Source organism: Oreochromis aureus, linkage group 22 (assembly GCF_013358895.1).
Source record: "Oreochromis aureus strain Israel breed Guangdong linkage group 22, ZZ_aureus, whole genome shotgun sequence".
In the NCBI taxonomy this organism is placed as follows: Eukaryota; Metazoa; Chordata; class Actinopteri; order Cichliformes; family Cichlidae; genus Oreochromis; species Oreochromis aureus.
Genome location: NC_052962.1, coordinates 38,587,447 through 38,605,377, shown reverse-complemented (window position 1 = coordinate 38,605,377; position 17,931 = coordinate 38,587,447). Strand labels below are relative to the sequence as shown.

General features: G+C 39.6%; 1 protein-coding gene across 1 annotated transcript; it reads left to right on the top strand.

Annotated features, from left to right (window-relative positions):
* The first annotated feature begins 1,178 nt into the window (after positions 1 to 1,178).
* LOC120435776 (C-type lectin domain family 12 member B-like) lies at positions 1,179 to 14,838 on the top strand. Its single transcript, XM_039605902.1, has 8 exons — positions 1,179 to 1,190; positions 3,294 to 3,502; positions 6,758 to 6,868; positions 10,558 to 10,665; positions 10,745 to 10,849; positions 11,134 to 11,276; positions 13,629 to 13,741; positions 14,456 to 14,838. Exons 2-8 carry the CDS (start codon positions 3,358 to 3,360, stop codon positions 14,574 to 14,576), a joined length of 846 nt encoding a protein of 281 aa, XP_039461836.1. The 5' UTR covers positions 1,179 to 1,190; positions 3,294 to 3,357; the 3' UTR covers positions 14,577 to 14,838.
* The last annotated feature ends 3,093 nt before the right edge of the window (positions 14,839 to 17,931 follow it).

Sequence of the window (17,931 nt, the reverse complement as noted above, 5' to 3'; positions counted from 1 at the left end):
CACAGCTACACTAACACTTCCTGACTATGCTGCCCCCCTGTGGTGACATTTCATGATGATATGAAATGTTAATATTAAATGAAAATATTGCACATCCACATATTTAAAAACCTTGTACTACGGAATTTATATTTAAATGCTGAAAGAGGCCTCAACATCTAAAAATGGTTTCATATTATTCTTAGTCACAAAATGTTTCGTCTTCGCTTCTATTTGACATCCAGTCAACACAACTGTCACAAGAAGGTGTGGAAGAGAGGGGAGGGGTCGAATGCAGGACTCGGGGTATTCCAGAAGAAAAAGTCTTTAACATCCAAACACAAGATATATAAGGAACAAGAGAGAGCTGGAGATCACAGAGGGACACACAGGGGACATAACGGATGTCTCAAAGAGACAGCACTTTATACACAGATGGCTGATGAGACAACAGGAAACAGTTCTGGGGGGACGCTCCCAATTCCTACTAAAGAGTTTAGTGCATTAGTGATGGATCTATTAAGGTGGGATAAAGTTTTTACTGTTCATTCAAGTATTTATTCCACAAGAATAATCACTGTGTCATGAACCGCAGATCAAGCACACAAGCGGGACCCAACAGCAAACTTAATACGCCAAATGCCGGATAGTAACCTGGGCACACGGAGGCAGAATTAATAACATTAATGATATTGTAATATTAATAATAATGTGCACTTTATTGATCCCCATGGGGGGGAGCAGTGTGTAGGGACGGTACTTTGCTCAGGGGTACCTCAGGGTAGCCGTTCAGTGGATTTGAACCCCCAACCTCCCGATCACAGGGCGACCACGCTACCCTACCTACTGAGCTATCTCTGCCCCTTAACACAGGTCATGCAACACTTGATATACACAAAGCTTTGCGGGGAGCCTAGTTACCACTGAGGGGTGACTAACGGACTGGCTTGGAGCATCCGTCAGCACAGGGTTAAATAGTCCTCCTGGCAATCTCTTGGAATGGGACGCAGGTGTGATGGTGATGGCCCAGCCTGGGGGTGTGGCCACCAGGGCATCAGACACTCCTCAGACATAGAGCCACGGACTATGACACACTGATCCAAGTCAGGGTTGTGTGGGGGGTGGAGTCTGTACCAGCTGTTTACACCCTGAACACAGCAGCTCTCACAAATCTTTCCAACATGGTTTCAAATCCAGCGTACATCTATCAGGTCAGTCAAGAGCAGCTTTGTGACTTCCCACAAAATCACAAACAACAAAAACAAAGCCATTCTCTGATGGAGAGGTAATCAAAGAGTGTCATGCTGAAATGCCCTGGGCAAAAAGAAGCCTTTGAGAATGTGCCCTTCACCAGGTGAACTGTAACAAGATGAATCAGGATAATTGAGGGAAATCTGGTGCTTATGTGTGTAGTGAGTAAAAGCCACCGAGTAACCGCTAGGGGCCTCTATACTACTCGTGCAAACTTTCAGGCCCAAAGCTCTTGCAGGAACGAGTCCAGAATAAACGGGACAAGAGGGTCAATATCAGCCAGATACATTAAAGTTTATTTTAAAAGAAAACACAAAGGGTTTGCAATAGGCCTAAAACATCACAATAAAAAGGTCGCTAAGGACCACAATATACTCTTACTGGTGCAACCTCCCAGCAATGCAACTATCACCTGATGGCTTGCTCTCCCCTGGCAGCTCCAGATGCTCGTTGCTTTAAAAGAACCAAGTCCACCACAAATAAATGCGAGCCCAACAGAACACTTATCACATCCACTAAGTGTTTTAGTTCAGGCAATAATTGGCAAAGCAATAATCCACATGGAGCACCTCTACGAGGCCTAATCTCCCCTAAGGTAAGAGCCCATCTCAGGGATTGCACATTGCCCGACTAATCTTGCACAGGCCAGTAAAGATAAAAACAAACCCAGAATAAAAACAATCAGTTTTAAAAGGTTGTAACAGCAGTCTGGCGAGGCAGGAGCGGCTAGCAGGTCCAGCGGGCATGTGCTGTGGAGGTTAGTTGAAATACCCGTAGCCAGTCGGTTAAATCCAATAACAGACCTTTATTCGCCGTCAGCAACATTACACTTTATAAGCCGGGTCCCCTCGGCAGTACTCGTCCGAGCATACATGCGCGGGGATTGATATCGCCAACGCCAGCTTGTTACAACAGAAAAGTGTTTTCTTGGAGATCTCCAAAAGTTGAATCTGTTCATCTGGACGTAGCGTTTTGTGGGAGAAACGTTTCGTCACTCATCCAAGTGACTTCTTCAGTCTCAGCTGACTGCAGGTTTCCCCAAACCTTATCAACAGTACATTTGCATAATGACTGAAACCAGCCCACTGAAGGAACAATGGGCTGTGAGGTCAGTTCCTTAATCATAATTATGCAAATTCCCATGACCATTGATCAACAATCACTGACCAAAACCCACTGATCAAAGAACACTGATCAATGGCCATGAGTCCCATTCACAGAGAGTTGGGGAATGGCAGCCATTCCCCAACTCTTGTAGCAGACTGTAGCAGACTGCCACGCCGCTTCTGGAAGAACATAGTCATAATAATACATGTTCTCCTTGTAGTATAAAACTGTACGGCCCGCTCTGAGGGTCATCCTTGGTGTGAGGCTGACTGTGGTATCACATCACGATCCAGTGCTGTAACCTTGCAATTTTAACTGCAAAAGCAAATGAAATCTTTTTAATACACAGATATTTTCTCCTGAAATTCCTTCTAAAATTGTGAACACGACAAGCTTCAGTTGAAAAACAGAGTGACTGCATCTCTATTTTGGTGGTGTACTCAGACCTGAAGACAGATGCAGTAAGTGGATAAGCTCACTGTGGAGCGGTTGGGACAAGCTGGAACTAAACCCAATAAAACACATTTCACTCAGTCGGACTCAACAGCAGAGCAGCTCAGTCAGAAACATTTCATGTGTGTGCTGGAAAATAAAGTGTGTGACCTGAAGAGGCTGTGGTGGCCAGTCTGTGCTGAGGGAAACACAGCAGTGACACAGTGCCCAACCTCATGTTTCCTGTGACACTTATGTGCTTCTATGTACTTATGATGTGCACAGAGTCATGAAACCAGGAGGACTCATGAAAAAGGCATTATGTGCAGATTATTGCTGCTGAGTTACTATTTCTGTGTTATAACAGACAGTAAAATTTATAAATAACTTTTTAGGTTCTTTTTTCTATTTTAATGAACTGTCAGTAAAAAAGTTTTCTAACCACACTGCAAAGCAGAAATGAAGTTGGCCCCTCTGTTTGTGGTTTGGTCTGCTGCTACTTCCTGTTTGATGTCTATTAAAAGCTGCCCGACTCAGAAACAAACCAGACAGACACTGAAGCCTCGTCAAATACTTTCACCCACCAAGATGTCTGCAGAAGTTCAAGCTGCAGCAGATTTTAGAGTGAAATACAGCAGAAGGACCCACAGTGATGGACGAGAGAGAGAGTACAGCGAGGTGCAGATGATAGACGATGGAGAGCAGCATCCTGATGTTGGGTTACAAGAAGCTGGTAAGTAGGAAGCAACAAACATTTCAAATGTTTACAATGAAGGAGGGAAGTGCTGCATGACTCTGATACAAGGGCGTAGATTTGGCATGGATGGAAGGGACATGTCCCCACCAATATCCAGCCATTATTGAATTGTCCCCACCAATAATCTGATCTCTGCGAGTAAAGAAAAAGAAACCCGATAGAAAGAGAAAAAAAAACCGATCTGTCACCGTCTCATTCACCCAGCGGTGCAGAAAGAGTTAAATTACGTTCTCTACTGGAGTCCTATGTCATGTGACAAATATGGCCAATGTGATTGGCTGTGCCTTTCAGGGAGCTCTGTTTAGTTTTAGCAGCGGTAAGCCTGCGCTGTGAGGACCTGCAGGGAGGAGAGGAGGATGGCAGCAAAAAGGAAGAACCTGGATATAAGAAAGTATTTTTCAAAGAAACCTGTAAGTCACTTAAAGCCAAGTTCACTCATAAAATGTGTCCGTCATAATAACGTTACAGGCTATGCTAGGCTTTGGCCCACATCAGTCTAAAATTGTATGTAACCATGAATAACGGCGTGTTTTGGAAACTAACTGCACAACAGGCAGCACTATTATCTCAGTCTCAGAGTAGCATTTCTAATTTTAAGTGAAACTGTCAGAGAAAACGGCAGCCTCAAGCAAGCCAGGATATTAGTTTACAGAGGCTGTTAGAATTATGTCTAATGTTAAAATGTTGGTGACACAATAATTTCATCCTAATGGTACTGACATATTCATAGGGTTAGTTTTTGAGACAAAATATCATGAGGTAGTCATGATTTTGCAAATATTCCACCTTGTAGTGCAGTTTGCACAAATTGTTTTAAAAATGCACTCACGCTACAGACATTACTGACGAGTGACTCATCAGTAATGTTAATATAGTGTGCCTAAAATGTTGCATAATTTTGCTGACAGATCTTTTACTTTGTGGTAATCTTAGATGAGTAGTTTTATAGACAAAAACCAGCAGGTCATTCAGTGTTCCCTTAGTGCTAATGTATCAGAGATGTTGGTGTACTATAACTGAAGTAATGTTGTTAAGTCCTTAAAGTCATATTCTTTTATTGTCATGACTGTATTTGAAGCTATTTTTATTTTTGTATGATACCTGATTTATATGGAATATGGCTGAAGTAAACTAAAGTCTAAAATACTTAGTCAGTCATTTGTTTAATAGTAATTTAATATTATATCATTCACATATAAAACTATGAATTGTAATTTTAAATGGTTTAAAAGCATGTAGAATAACATATGTAGAAAAGTATATTTCTCCTTTTTTTTTATCAAGAAGCAAAGACAAAAAGGAAAAAGAAAAGAAACAGGGCAGGGTTCGGTGGTTGAATCATCCATCCCCACCAATGCCAAAACCAAATCTACGCCCTTGCTCTAACGGCTCATCCAGCAGGAGCTCTTCGGTGCTGCAACAGAAGTTTAAAAACAAACTCTTGCTAGAAACTGTGTGGAGCACAAATAACCTCAGAAAGTACTATTTTCAGAGCCAATTATAATAATAGGTTTTTTCGAGGCTTCAGTGACACAGGCCTGGAGACGAGTTAGTCACCCATTGGTGGCCTTCGTACACTATTGCTGGTAGATTGGTCTTGCAACGTTTGTGTGGAAATGATCGAGTGTGTTGCATCGAGTGTGATGCAAACTGGAAACAGAGAACATTTACCTTCAGGGTTAAAGTTGCTAAAGCCAGTATGTTTCAAAAGGTTCAACTTTTATTTTGAAGTTGAATGTTAAAGAAGAATCTTCATACACAAAAGTGAATTATGGAGTTCCACAGGGTTCAGTGTTAGGACCAGTTTTGTTTACATTATACATGCTTCTGTTAGGCAGTATCATCAGAAGGCATAGCAGACATTACCACTGCTGTGCAGATGATACCTACCTTTATCTGTCTATCAAGCCACACACCAATGAGTTAAACTGATTCTTCCCTTTGCACAGTATGTCTAAGATTAAAAATCTTCCTGTGTCACAAGGATGGCAAAAACTAGTTAATGCATGTATTAAATCTAGGACGGACTACTGTGATTATTATTATCAGTATTATTGTATTATTGTATCTACATTATTATCTGGACATCCTAAAAACTAATCAAATTTAAATTTCTGCTCATCACATACAAATTCTTAATCAGGCTCCAGCTCATCTTAAAAACCTCTTAGTGCCATCACCCATTAGAGCAGTTAGGGGTGGATGTAGCTCAGGAGGTAGAGCAGGTCATCTACTAATTGACAGGTTGGTGGTCAAATCCTGGCTGCCCCGGTCTGCATGCTAAATTTCCTTGGACAAGATACTAACTGTGAATGGGTCAATGAAATATGTTGTATAAAGTTGTTTGAGTGCTCAGAGTAGAAAAATGCTAAATTAGAATCAGTCTATTTACCATCTGTCTTCCTCCCATCACCTGGCTGCCTCTTCCTGATTCTGCCTGTGATTTCTTCCTGTCAAAAGGGAGTTTTTTCTTCCTGTTGTTGTCAAAGTGATTGCTCACAGAGCGCCGTCTGATTGTTGCAGTTTCTCTGTATTATTGTAGGGTGTTTGCCTTACAATGTAAAGTGCCTTGAGGTGACTGTTGTAATGATGTGGCTTTATATAAATAAAACTGAATTCAAATTGAATTGCATTTAATGTTTGCTTTACACCTTTTTTCAGCTTTGTGAATAGTTGAATAGTTGGTTTCTATTTCTGCAAGGGTCTTCATGCAACTGTTGCAATACTAGGAATTTTGTGGTGCAGCATAATGTCTTTGCGACATACTCCTTTTTGTGACTGCCAGCAACCACCCAGAAACTGGCTGAGAAACGCACAGTTTTGCTAGCAAACAGTGGAGATCATTAAGTGGTCTCTATGCCTGCTTGGCTGGGACCTAACATCTCAAAATAAGTCTTCCTGTGAGCAAATTATGAAGATAATAATAATAAGATTATTCATAATTATCATTATTGATATTGTCCTTTTCTTTATTTGTCAGAGACTGATGAAGAATCAATACATGTGGGAATAAACTAAAGATAGAATTTTGCACCATTATATCAACCTTGATTTCCTCCAAAGAACATTTTACCTGATTTCCTGTAATTCTCAAATATACAACATGAACTTGTTGGAAATGTCATTATTATTATAAGGCAGATCCATTTAATTAAGGCATGAACCAGAGTTAAAACTCTCAATTAAAAAGAAATCAGTAATATAAAAAAAGTTGATTTTTTTTCCCTTTAGGTGATGATACTCAGAAGAAGCTTCCAGCTGGGAAAAGAAGCCGTTTCAGGGGTTTTGAAGTGAACCTGGGAGTGCTGTATTTGCTGATTCTGGCTGCAATCACGACACGCTGTGAGAAATTTTATTACCATGTAGTGTTATCTCCCTAAAACCCCGACTTGGTGGTTAGCCTTGGCTAGCTGCTGTTCACTGTTGTTAATCAAGCTTTCTTTGAAGTGGCTGTAACTTTGTTGGGCTTTGACGCTGAGTGAATAAAGCCTAATATTATGTGAGAATGTAATCAAACTATTTATCAAAGTGAAAGTGATTTTTAGAATACTTCAGCCTAACATCTGCTGCTATAATAATAGCTTACACCATGCTGCTGTTAGCCATGGTTAGCCTTTGTTAGCTGCTGTTCACTGTTGTTAGTCAAACTTTCTTTGAAGTGGCTGTAACTTTGTTGGGCTTTGACGCTGAGTGAATAAAGCCTCATATTATGTGAGAATGTAATCAAACTATTTATCAAAGTGAAAGTGATTTTTAGAACACTTCAGCCTAACATCTGCTGCTATAATAATAGCTTACACCATGCTGCTGTTGTGTTTGCTGTCCATCTCTTGTTCCTTTGCAATGAGAGGGTTGCATGTCTAATCTGCTGACGATAAGTAATTGTGACAATATCAAGAAAAAATAAGTATGTTTATGCACGTTTTCATGTGTTAAACTCCTGACTTCAGCTCAGGAGACGAGGCATGAAGTGAGGATGAAGAGGAGCATTTTATTAAGATTCTGTTCAGGTTTTCACTTCTTCTTCTTTCAGACTTCTTGTTGTCTGTACTCTAGCCATATACAAAAAGAAAATAAAACAAAACAACTGAACTGCTTCAATCAATAGTGCAAAATATGAAAGTAGGCTAAACTACTGGAGTAAAAGATGGCTATAGCCACTGTGACTTCACCTGATGGATGAAATGTGTTTGAAACAGGATGTGGAATGCATCTGAGTAAGCAGCTGAGGAAAGAACAGGCTAACCTAACAATCAGTTACAAGTCATTAGCCACTGAGCAGACACTTAATAACCTTGCTCATAGAACGACCTTATCTTACAAAACTGACTTAATGTCCTGTTCAATAAGACATGAAGCTGATATGTAGTTTGGGTGTCATTCTCAATATTTTGTTCACAACACTGTGACGTACCGTAGGGAAAACTTTTTGATGTTTAATTATGGACTGAGAAAAACTGAAAAACAATTTAATAACTTTAGTCACATGAAATCTTAAACAGTTTGACATGTTTCACTATCAGGCAACAGAAAAAGGTGTTACTGACAAAGAGACATTTCCTGCTTTGTGCACACTGTGAGCATGAGGTATGAATGTGGTTGTGGTTTGTTTCACCATGAACTCACCTTTAGTTAAACAAAGAAAAATGAAATTATTCTTGTTTCATGCAAAATGTTTTCACAGGTTTCTGAGTGGCTTTGCAAATATAAATACAATGAAATGTTCTATTTGTGGGTTCCACCACACTGGAGGTTTTTATGCACATTAATTAAATGAAAGTTTGGGTCTGTGGTTCTTTGCATGCTGCCACTTCCTCAAAGCTTCTTCCTGTCTGAAAGTAGACAGAAGGCTGGACAAGAACAGAACAGAACAGCTCGATATCTACCAGGGTCAGTACTGCAGGACTGTTAGAGGACAGTTTAAACTCCTGCGTCTCAGTCCTCTCACGATGTCCTCAGATATTTATGCCAAACCAGATCTATCAACGAAGGTGAGATACAGCAGAAAGGAGCAGGAGGACAGAGCAGAGTGGGAGCAGAGGGAGGTGGATATCTACGAGAGTACAGATGAGATCAGAGAAAGTTATGTTCATTTTAAATCAGAGGAAGGAGGTAAGTAAATTATAAAAGTAAATGTACTGTAGAGTTTGTAGAGCTCTGTGAACGGGAAATTCATTTACGCACTTTAGTCACAGTGCAGATGTAAGATTTCCTTTGTTTTTTGGGCTACCGACCCTTTTATGAAGCTAAGCTGATACAACCACAACCACAGGTCTATTAAGCCTTTCATGCGTGAATTACTTTTCAAAGAGTTTTTTACATGTCCACTTAGGTGGACAACATACATTTGAAATTAGGTATTTGGTATGGAGTGACACATCAGTGTCCAGTGTAGTGGCTTATGTGTACGTAGACCATCAACACTGACACAAATACAAGAAAACAGTCTGTAGTGACCACTATGCATCAAAGGGTTAAACACAGAGTGACAGGAAATAACCACAAACCAACATCCACACTGCTTTCTAACAGGACCACAGACTCAGAGTCCTCCTTCAGTCCAGAAGGGCTCTTTCAGATGTGCCACACTGGCTCTAAGAGTGCTGTGCCTCCTGATGTTAGCTGGGATCATCATCCTGTCCATATGCTGTAAGATAAGATTCAACCTCTGAACTTCTCCTGCAAATGAATGTATGACTGATACTGAATCCCAGCAGCCAACAAACATGCAGCTTCACAACCAGAACGTGTCCTTCAGCCACAGCAAATACAGGAAGTACATGAAGCCAACACAGAAGCACCAAAAGCTGCAGTTCCTTTAATGACCACTGGAGGCTGATGCTGAAAGCCAGTCAGTCCCCACAGACTCCCATGTTAAAATGAGCAGCTTTGCTGCATTAAAAACACGTTTCCATTCAGGACTAAATGAGTTTTGGTCTCTAAGGATAGTTTCCCTCTTCATAAAAACTGCACGGTGGCATTTTAAATTCTCTGATCAATAATATGAGCTGCTGTGTGGTACAGCCTGACCAACAAGTTGGTTTTGCTGACTGAGCTTCTAGTATTTCATGAGTCTGTTACTTAGCACTGATTAGCAGGTGTGTGTATGTGTGCATGATTCCTGGCTCATATCTTGTGTGTGTTGTGGAGGTGGAGTGAATGTTCTTGTTGTTCCTTCAAACTCTTCACTCAACACTTCTGTGATTATATCAACAAAGCAGACAGGCAGCAGAATCTGCTGCAGACTGATGCAGGTGCAGTCACACTATGTTAGACAGTGGCCGTCTGTCATTATGTCAGCTAGTTAGTTCACTTGGTGTATTAAGTTTCAGCAGCAGCGGCTGATGGTTCATAAAATCAAAAAATGTTTGATTTTCTGTTTTAAATCAGTTGATGACCTTCAGCTGACCTTTGGGCCCTGGTGGAGGTGTGGCAGACTTAATGCTGAATCAGCAGAAACATGTATAATGTGTATAATGTGAGAATAGAGACGCCTGCAAAAGGACATCTGAAAGCAGGAAACACTAACAGCAGTGGGCAAATAGTCACCTTAACCAACAGCTACCTGGAAGCTGCAGGAAGAAACATTTATTAATTATAAAGAAGCAGAAAGAGGAAGTGTTGAAGCCTCAGAGCAGCTTTGACTGAATGTAAAAAGACATATTTTCAGTGAGAACAGGCACATGTCACATGAGTCAGAATCTATTCTTTCACAGCATATAGAGAACATCTCTGACTACAGGTGTAAAAATGCTGTTTGATTCTTCACCTTCTTCCTCCACACTGAGAACAATTATTTTGAATCTTGTCAGTGGTTTTTGTTCACAGTTGATACGTATTTAGCTCATCAGATTTCCTGTAGTTCTAACAGCTCCACCCATAGGACATGTTAAAGAACAACGGCTGCACAAGTTTCTGACTCTTATTGATATATTTGACAATGCAGAGGAAGAAGATTATTTCTGTTCAATGTTTCACTCATTTTATTTTATTTTATTTTATTTTATTTTGGTTTCACTGAAATATTTCAGATGCTTTGAACAAGAGTGAAAACAAAAGACTTCATGCTGAATATGACAAACTGAACCACGTTTACAACACCAAAAAGAATCACACTGAGCTCCAGGATGAACTTCAAGGTGAGAGAATCCTTGATTCTAACATCACACCTAATGTTCAGAATATTTTAACTGAATTTTAATCTGTTTTTCTCTAAAGACACAAAAACCAACCTGACTCAGTTACAGAGCAGTTATGATAAACTGAGTAAAAACCACAGTCAGCTACAGGAAGAAGTGAAGAAGCTGAAGGAGAAGATAGAAGGTAATAAAGTTTGAATAACTAATAGAAAACATCAGTGTTACACAGTGATAACCTGACTGTGTCTTTATTTTGAATCCTAAATGTTTGATGCTGTGTAACAGTTTTTCTGTATAAATGTAAGTTTCAGTTAATTATGAATAAGAGAAAACCTGAGTTTAAATGAAGGATTTACAGGAAAATGACAGGAACCAAAGATTTTTGACTAAAGACTGAAATCAGAGATCTTATTAATGTGATACAACATGACACAAAGTCTGTCTTTAAAACATGTGTTTGACTTTAAGGAAAGTGGTGTCCTGATCGATGGAGGAGATTTGGATGCAGCTGTTACTTTAAATCCACTGAGAGGAAAACTTGGTCTGACAGCAGGAGAGACTGTCAGGATAAAGGAGCTGATCTGGTGATGATAAACAGCAAAGAGGAACAGGTGGGTGTGTTTGTTCATGTCTGTGTGATCTTTGATGGAGCTGACAGTGAGTTACAAAGTTCTTCATACGTTGAATAAAGCCACACATTGATGATAAGTATACATGTGCAAACATACAGACACATAAACAAAGCAGCAGACATTCATTCCATCAGAAACACAATAGTTAGAAACTCTGGAGGAAAATAAAGGAAAAGAAAGCTAACCTGTAAAATGAGTTTCAGCCGTTAACAGTCAGCTGAGCTGATAGTCTGAGGAAGGCTGTTCCACAGTTTGGCTGCAACAAGCTCAAAAGCACGATGGCCTCTGGTTTTCAAATCAGAGCGAGGGACAGTTGGGAGACGCTGATTAGATGATCAGAGAGGCCGGCTGCAGTGAGAAGGTCCAAGAAGCTCTGCTATATAAGCAGGGGCCTGTTCATGCACAGCTTTATATGTTAATAACAGGATTTAAAAGAGGATTCTGAATTTGACTGTCAGCCAGTGAAGAGAAGCAAGAATAGGTGAGATATGAGACTGCAGGCCAGGGTTTGTTTGCAGCCTTGCTGCTGAGTTCTGCACTAACTGCAGACCAACTATGGAGGACTGAGAAATGCAGGTGAAAAGTGAATTCCAATAATCAGGCAGGAGAAAATGAAAGTATGAACTCAGAGTTCCAGATGATTGAATCACAGTAAAGATTTGATGTTTGCAATATTTCTGAGGTAAAGGAAACAAGACTGGGTGACCTTTGACATGTGAGGCTCAAATTCAGCTGCTGGTTCAAAATGATCCCAAAGTCTTTAACAGGTGATTTGATGTTACTGGTGAGGGGGACGATGTACTGACTGACCTCCTCAGAGAAACTGAGCCAAACAGCAGAACTTCAGTTTGAGATGAAGGAAGTTTAAATCCATGAAATGATGACAGAGAAGCATTCACTGAGGCCAGAGAGGCTCGACAGAAAAGTGTTAGTGTGGGTGTCATCTGCATAGCAGTGCTAGGAGATCCCATTAAAACCATTAAGCAGATGTCACTGGGGCAGCATTTATAAAGAGAACAGAATTGGTCCAAGGATGGAGGCATGTGGGACTCAGATGAGGACACACATTGATTAATATGAATTGTGAAGTATCAGTTTGATAATATGAAGAAAACCATGTGAGAGCAGCACCAGTGATGCCAGTTTGTAGTGTGTTAATAAGAGGAGCACCATCAACAGCATGAAGGCTGCAGAGAAGTCAAGCAGGACTCAGATGGAGTGTTCATCTTTATCCCAGCAGAAGAATCTGGTTAGTAATGTTCATGAAAGCTGTTTCAGTGCTGTGGTTTGTCTGTAAGCAGGTTGGAACTGATCAAAGATCTGAAGGAGCTGACGAGCAACTGGATTTAAAACAGTGGGATGTAAGGAGGGTTGATTCCACTCAGAAAGACTCTGGCTGTTTGAAAGTCAGCTGAAATGAAAGGGACTGATTTCTAATAGAGAGAAGTCAGGGGAGATGGCAGCAGGAAGGAGTTTGAACTCCAACAACAGAACTGGATGAGAGACTTGGGGCGGTTGAAGAGCTACAGACTTGAACTCTGACCTGATACTGTTGATGTTGCCAGTGAAGAAATCTAAAAATGTCCACAGTCATTAGAAGACATGGGAGTGACAGCAGTTTGTCTCTGGGAAGACAACACTGACTGTAAGCCTGTCAAAGATGATACATCTGTGATTGGATAGTAGGTCAGACATGTGGAAGCTCAGCGTTATGTGTGGGGCCGCTAACATGATGCACTCAATGAAATGATGCTGCAGTGCTCATCAGTTGTGTGGCAGTGTTGTTAGAGGGATCATCAATAAGTAAATTAGAGTCATCGACTAAAATGACTTTATCAATATTAACAAGAACAGATGAGAGAAGATTAGAGAATTCATTCAGGAAATGATTGCAGGATTTGGGAGGTGGATAGATTACAATACAGCAAACTGGATGTTCACATTGAATCATGAAGGAGAGAAATTCAAAGCAGTTAAAGAACCAGGATCAAACTGGAACCAGTTTAGATGATCCTTAGAAACCAAGTCAACACAAAACCTTGAAATAACAGAAATGTTATAAAATGAGAGTAATCCTCATTATCCAGATTATTTTTCTGATTCAATCCAACTGAATCAAATGATTTGTTAACACTGATTCCACTGCAACACTGACTGAGCTACAGGAGGAGCTGATATTCATTGATTCTTTGGCTCCTTCTGATTTCTGCACAATGGAAGAAAAGTTTCATCACATTTATTCTTCCTTCAGACAGATTCACAAGATGATGTTACGACAACAGAAGTGCTGAATTATGACTGGAGACAATATTTGTGTCTCTTCTCAAACAGAAATTTGTCAATGAACTGAACATGAGAGGATACTCTTGGATTGGTCTGAGAGCCAAACAGACATCAGGAGGATATAAATGGGAATGGGTGGACGGATCAGCGCTGACAGAAACGTGAGACATTAGTTTGTTTCTATTCCAGAGTTATTATTTCGAAGTGAAACGTTGATGTTTTGGAAGATAGATCAGCAATACATGAGCTGAGCTATTTTCCAACAGCCCCACAAACTGAATGTAAAGAAAAGCAGAAATCCTTCTTTGAATGAACAGCTGTGCTTGAACTCTCTTCATCTGCAGTCTGTGATGACGTTCAGTTACAACAAGTCAGTTTGAAGAAATCAGGATTGAAAAATGTTCAAAGCAGCGACCGACACATTTCACTTTGTTCAATTTGTCTTCATGTTTTTTGTGCTGTAATGTTTCTTTTCTCACAGAACAAAAACTGTTTCAGAGAATTCCTGTCTCTTCTTCTTTGGTGTTTGTAAAACTTCAGAACATATGAAGGAAGAAGCTTCAGTAAATATGACCTGATAGACACACATTTCAAAGTGATGTCTGTAAACAGCTGACAAAACCGTTTCAAACAGCAGAAAGTCAGCTCTGACTTCTTTTTATTCTCCATTTTTACAGCAGGAAGATTTCATATTCATCAAAGCTTGAAAGCTGTTTTAGTGTGCATGATGATTCTCAGAGAAAAGTCTAAAGGAGGGAAAGTGGGCGAGAAACCTGGGAAAGAACCACAGCAAATATTTATACTCATATTTATATGAATGTGACAATAGTTATGAGTTTAGTCCAGTTTCATGTCAGATTTGATCTCTCTGACAGGTTCTGGGCAAACGGACTGCAAGATCCAATTTCAGATGACAATGCAGTTTACTGTAATTATGACTGGAAATGCAGTCAGTACACATCTTCTTTTTTAATGACTTTCATCTGTGAGAAATGAGTTTCCTGCTTTGATGTAAATGTTTGAATAATCCAACCAAAGACACCTCACTATGAAATGTCCTGCATGAGCCTCAGACTCAGCTCACAGTTGTTACTTGTTCATTCTGCATCATATATTGATTACATATATTGTCCCTCTGTGCTCTGTGCTGTACAGTAAGGTTGGAAGTCATCCACACAAAAACTTGAAGTACTTCATTACTCTGTAGTTCCAGCAAATTGTTCTAATAAAAGTCAAAGTGCAGCTTGTCTTTACTTTGGTTTACTTGCTTTATTCATCAGTCTGTTGGTCCTAAAACTACAATTCTGATTTTTAACCCTTTAAATTTAAATTCCAGTTTAATGCTGTTTTATTATTTTTACAAAGAAAATAACAATAACAATTTTTTCTCCCAGTATAATGAATATTTGAAGATAAGACTCTAATCACCATCAGTGACCTCTGTCAAAGTTCAGCAAGAAAATTGATTTGTTTGCATTAATATTTTTATGTAGTGTCAGATTTAAAATGTTTCAGTCTTCAGACAAAATGAACAAAATCTGTAATTGTCTGCAGCATCCCAAACGTGTCAGCTCTAAACTGAAGATGTTTTGTACATTTTAACATCGTTGTGTAACGTGTTGCTACATCTCTGGTCACAGGCTGCCATGTAGGTCACAGCACGGGGTCCAGCTCAGTGTAGATTTAACATAAACATATAAAGGAAGGATGAGTGTGAACAAGTGTGACCTCCATGAAGAGAAAAACAAGACTCACCTCAACCATGAATGTGACGTCAGGATCCCACCTTGAGCTTTGTGTTAACAGGACTGTGGGCCCTCTGCCAGTAGGAGGCGCTACAACCTGACTGGTGCATTGTTGAATAGGGAGCAGTCAGAGGTGGGGAAGGGTGGAGTCTGATCATTGGATCCCAGAATTGGTGTTATGGACATTTATGGGTCCTAAATGAACATTTGTCAGATCATCTGCATATGTTCATGATCACCACAAGTTTTTCTTTCATTTAATGTAAATTGTCCCTTAAATATATTAAATATCGTCTGGTGGGTAACAAATATAATGTGTGTGTAATTTTAAACTTCGACTCACCTGAAAGTTTCCAGTCAGCCTCCTGCTGCTGCAGCTCCAACAGGCTTCCTGCTCACTTCAAGTTTAATTAGACTTCACAGTTCAGTCACAAGACCAGCAACACATTTACAACCAACACACACACACAGGCAGCACTGATGGTTGGACTTCAGTTTTATTGTTCTCAGAAATCAATACCAGTAAAAAATAAATTAATTCCTTGATTTTATTTTTTTAAACATTCTGGTCAGAGGTGTAGAGGGAACTGCTCTCCTCACAGACCTGAAGGCCTCAAAACACTAAAGTCAGAAGGAAAGTTCAAAGTTCAAATTCTGGCCAAACTCACATCAAACACAAGGTTGAATAAAAGCACAGTCCTCCACATAACTGGGATTTTTTTCAGACAATGAGACTAAAGGGATTAAAGTCTGAATATAAAGACAAGAAAAGAAATGAAGTGATAACTAAATAAAAACACCAAGTAAGAAACAGAGAGCGTTGTGAAAAATAACAGTTTTCCAACTAAAGTTTGTTAAATTTGCTTCTCTGAGTAAAGCTGTGGGTTGACAGACTGAACCAAAATACATTTACACAGAAATAATCTCGGTTTTTACAACTTATATTTTCATCAGCCTCCCCAAACACAGAGACCAGTTTGAGCTTAATACTGTGACAATACCTGCACTCAAACACTACAAAATAATATGAATATGTAACAATAAAATGTTTGTATGGCTCTATGATTAGAAACTGATCCACTGCATGGTGACTGAAATAAACAAAAACATGCAGAACTTTACATAAATATTAGTTCTGAAGTTGGAAACTGGCGGCAAAGTTTGAGAGGCTTTAAAACAAAGACACTGGAGGTAATAATCAGACTGATGCAGGACAGGACCAACACACTAACAGATTACATCATTTTCATCAAATACTTTGCAATTTAAATCAAAACCTTTTAGATATGTTTATTTTATTTTTTCTGTCAGAGAAGCAACAGAGTGAAATAAAATCTTTTAAGACTAACAGGCTTTAAAGAGAAAATAATGAAGGAGACAGTTTGAAAATAAGTTGTTGCTGGACCGTTTGGAGGCACTTAACCAAGCAGGTTAAAAATATAAATGACAGACGAGTCTCTGATTAAGACGACCACAGGGACAGTTACAGACTGTATATAAAAGAAGGATGTAGCTTCTACGTCTGATTAGCCTTGAACCCTAAATTCTCTCTGATGACCAGAAGGTGGCAGCGTTTGACAAACAGACGTCTGTGGGGAAACTGCCTCAGTCGATCTATGACCTCAGTAAACAGTTAAAGTTGAAACTTTTAGGGTCAAAATCAGTCGTTTCAAGTCTTATTTAAAACCACTGGATTTTTTATTTAATCAGCTGACCAACAAAGAATAAAAATGATAAAGTGGGACGTGATTTAAGGCTCCATTTGTTTAGATCATCTGTGTGTAGATGCAGAGTTCAGAGCAGTTCAGCTGCTGTTGTGAGGACTGAGGGAGCAAGCAGTGTATGATTTAGCAAACTGTAATTAGTAAAGCTGAGCGACCATTTATCATCAGAGGGACTGAAGGTAAGCAGTGGTACATTTAGATATTTGTCAGGTTTTTATTTATTTTGTTCAACAGTCTGTTTCAAGCTGTGTTTACTTTGTAAATAACAGAGTTTAATGTTGCAGATATTAAGGTAGATGGAGTATCTGGAGTCGTAGATTTCTTGATGTGTTTAATTCAAAGCAGTGAAGTTAAGCCTGGGATAATCCAGCAGCTGTGTGCTGATGACTGCAGAGATTCTCTATCAAACTCTGCTTCAAAGAGATTTACATTCTGAGGCCCGTTTAGATCGTTTACATCTTGGTCAGTACATGTTAAACCATAACTGTTAATGACTGAATAATGAGAAGTTCATCAGTGTTCCTAGTGTTCATTTTACAATTTAATCTTTTTTGTCATATCTACATGTGGATCTATACAAGTGGTTATGACTCTTGTTGTATTGATTTCCCTTCTTGTGGATATGATTAAATATTCCACTGGTTGAAGCAAACAGCCGACAGCCCTGTGATAAACCACTCACTGTGTGTTAACTAGCAGAGACTCTGTTCCTCCCCATGATCCTTATTGAAGCAGTTAAAAATAATGGACGGCTGTATTTTTGCCCAGTTTTGACTCAGCACTGTACTTTAATGTGTTGCTGTCTATGAACTGAGAGGTCACGACCCCTTGACCATTTCCACTGGTTTCTCAGATTGATCCATTGCTTCTTTAAACAGTATC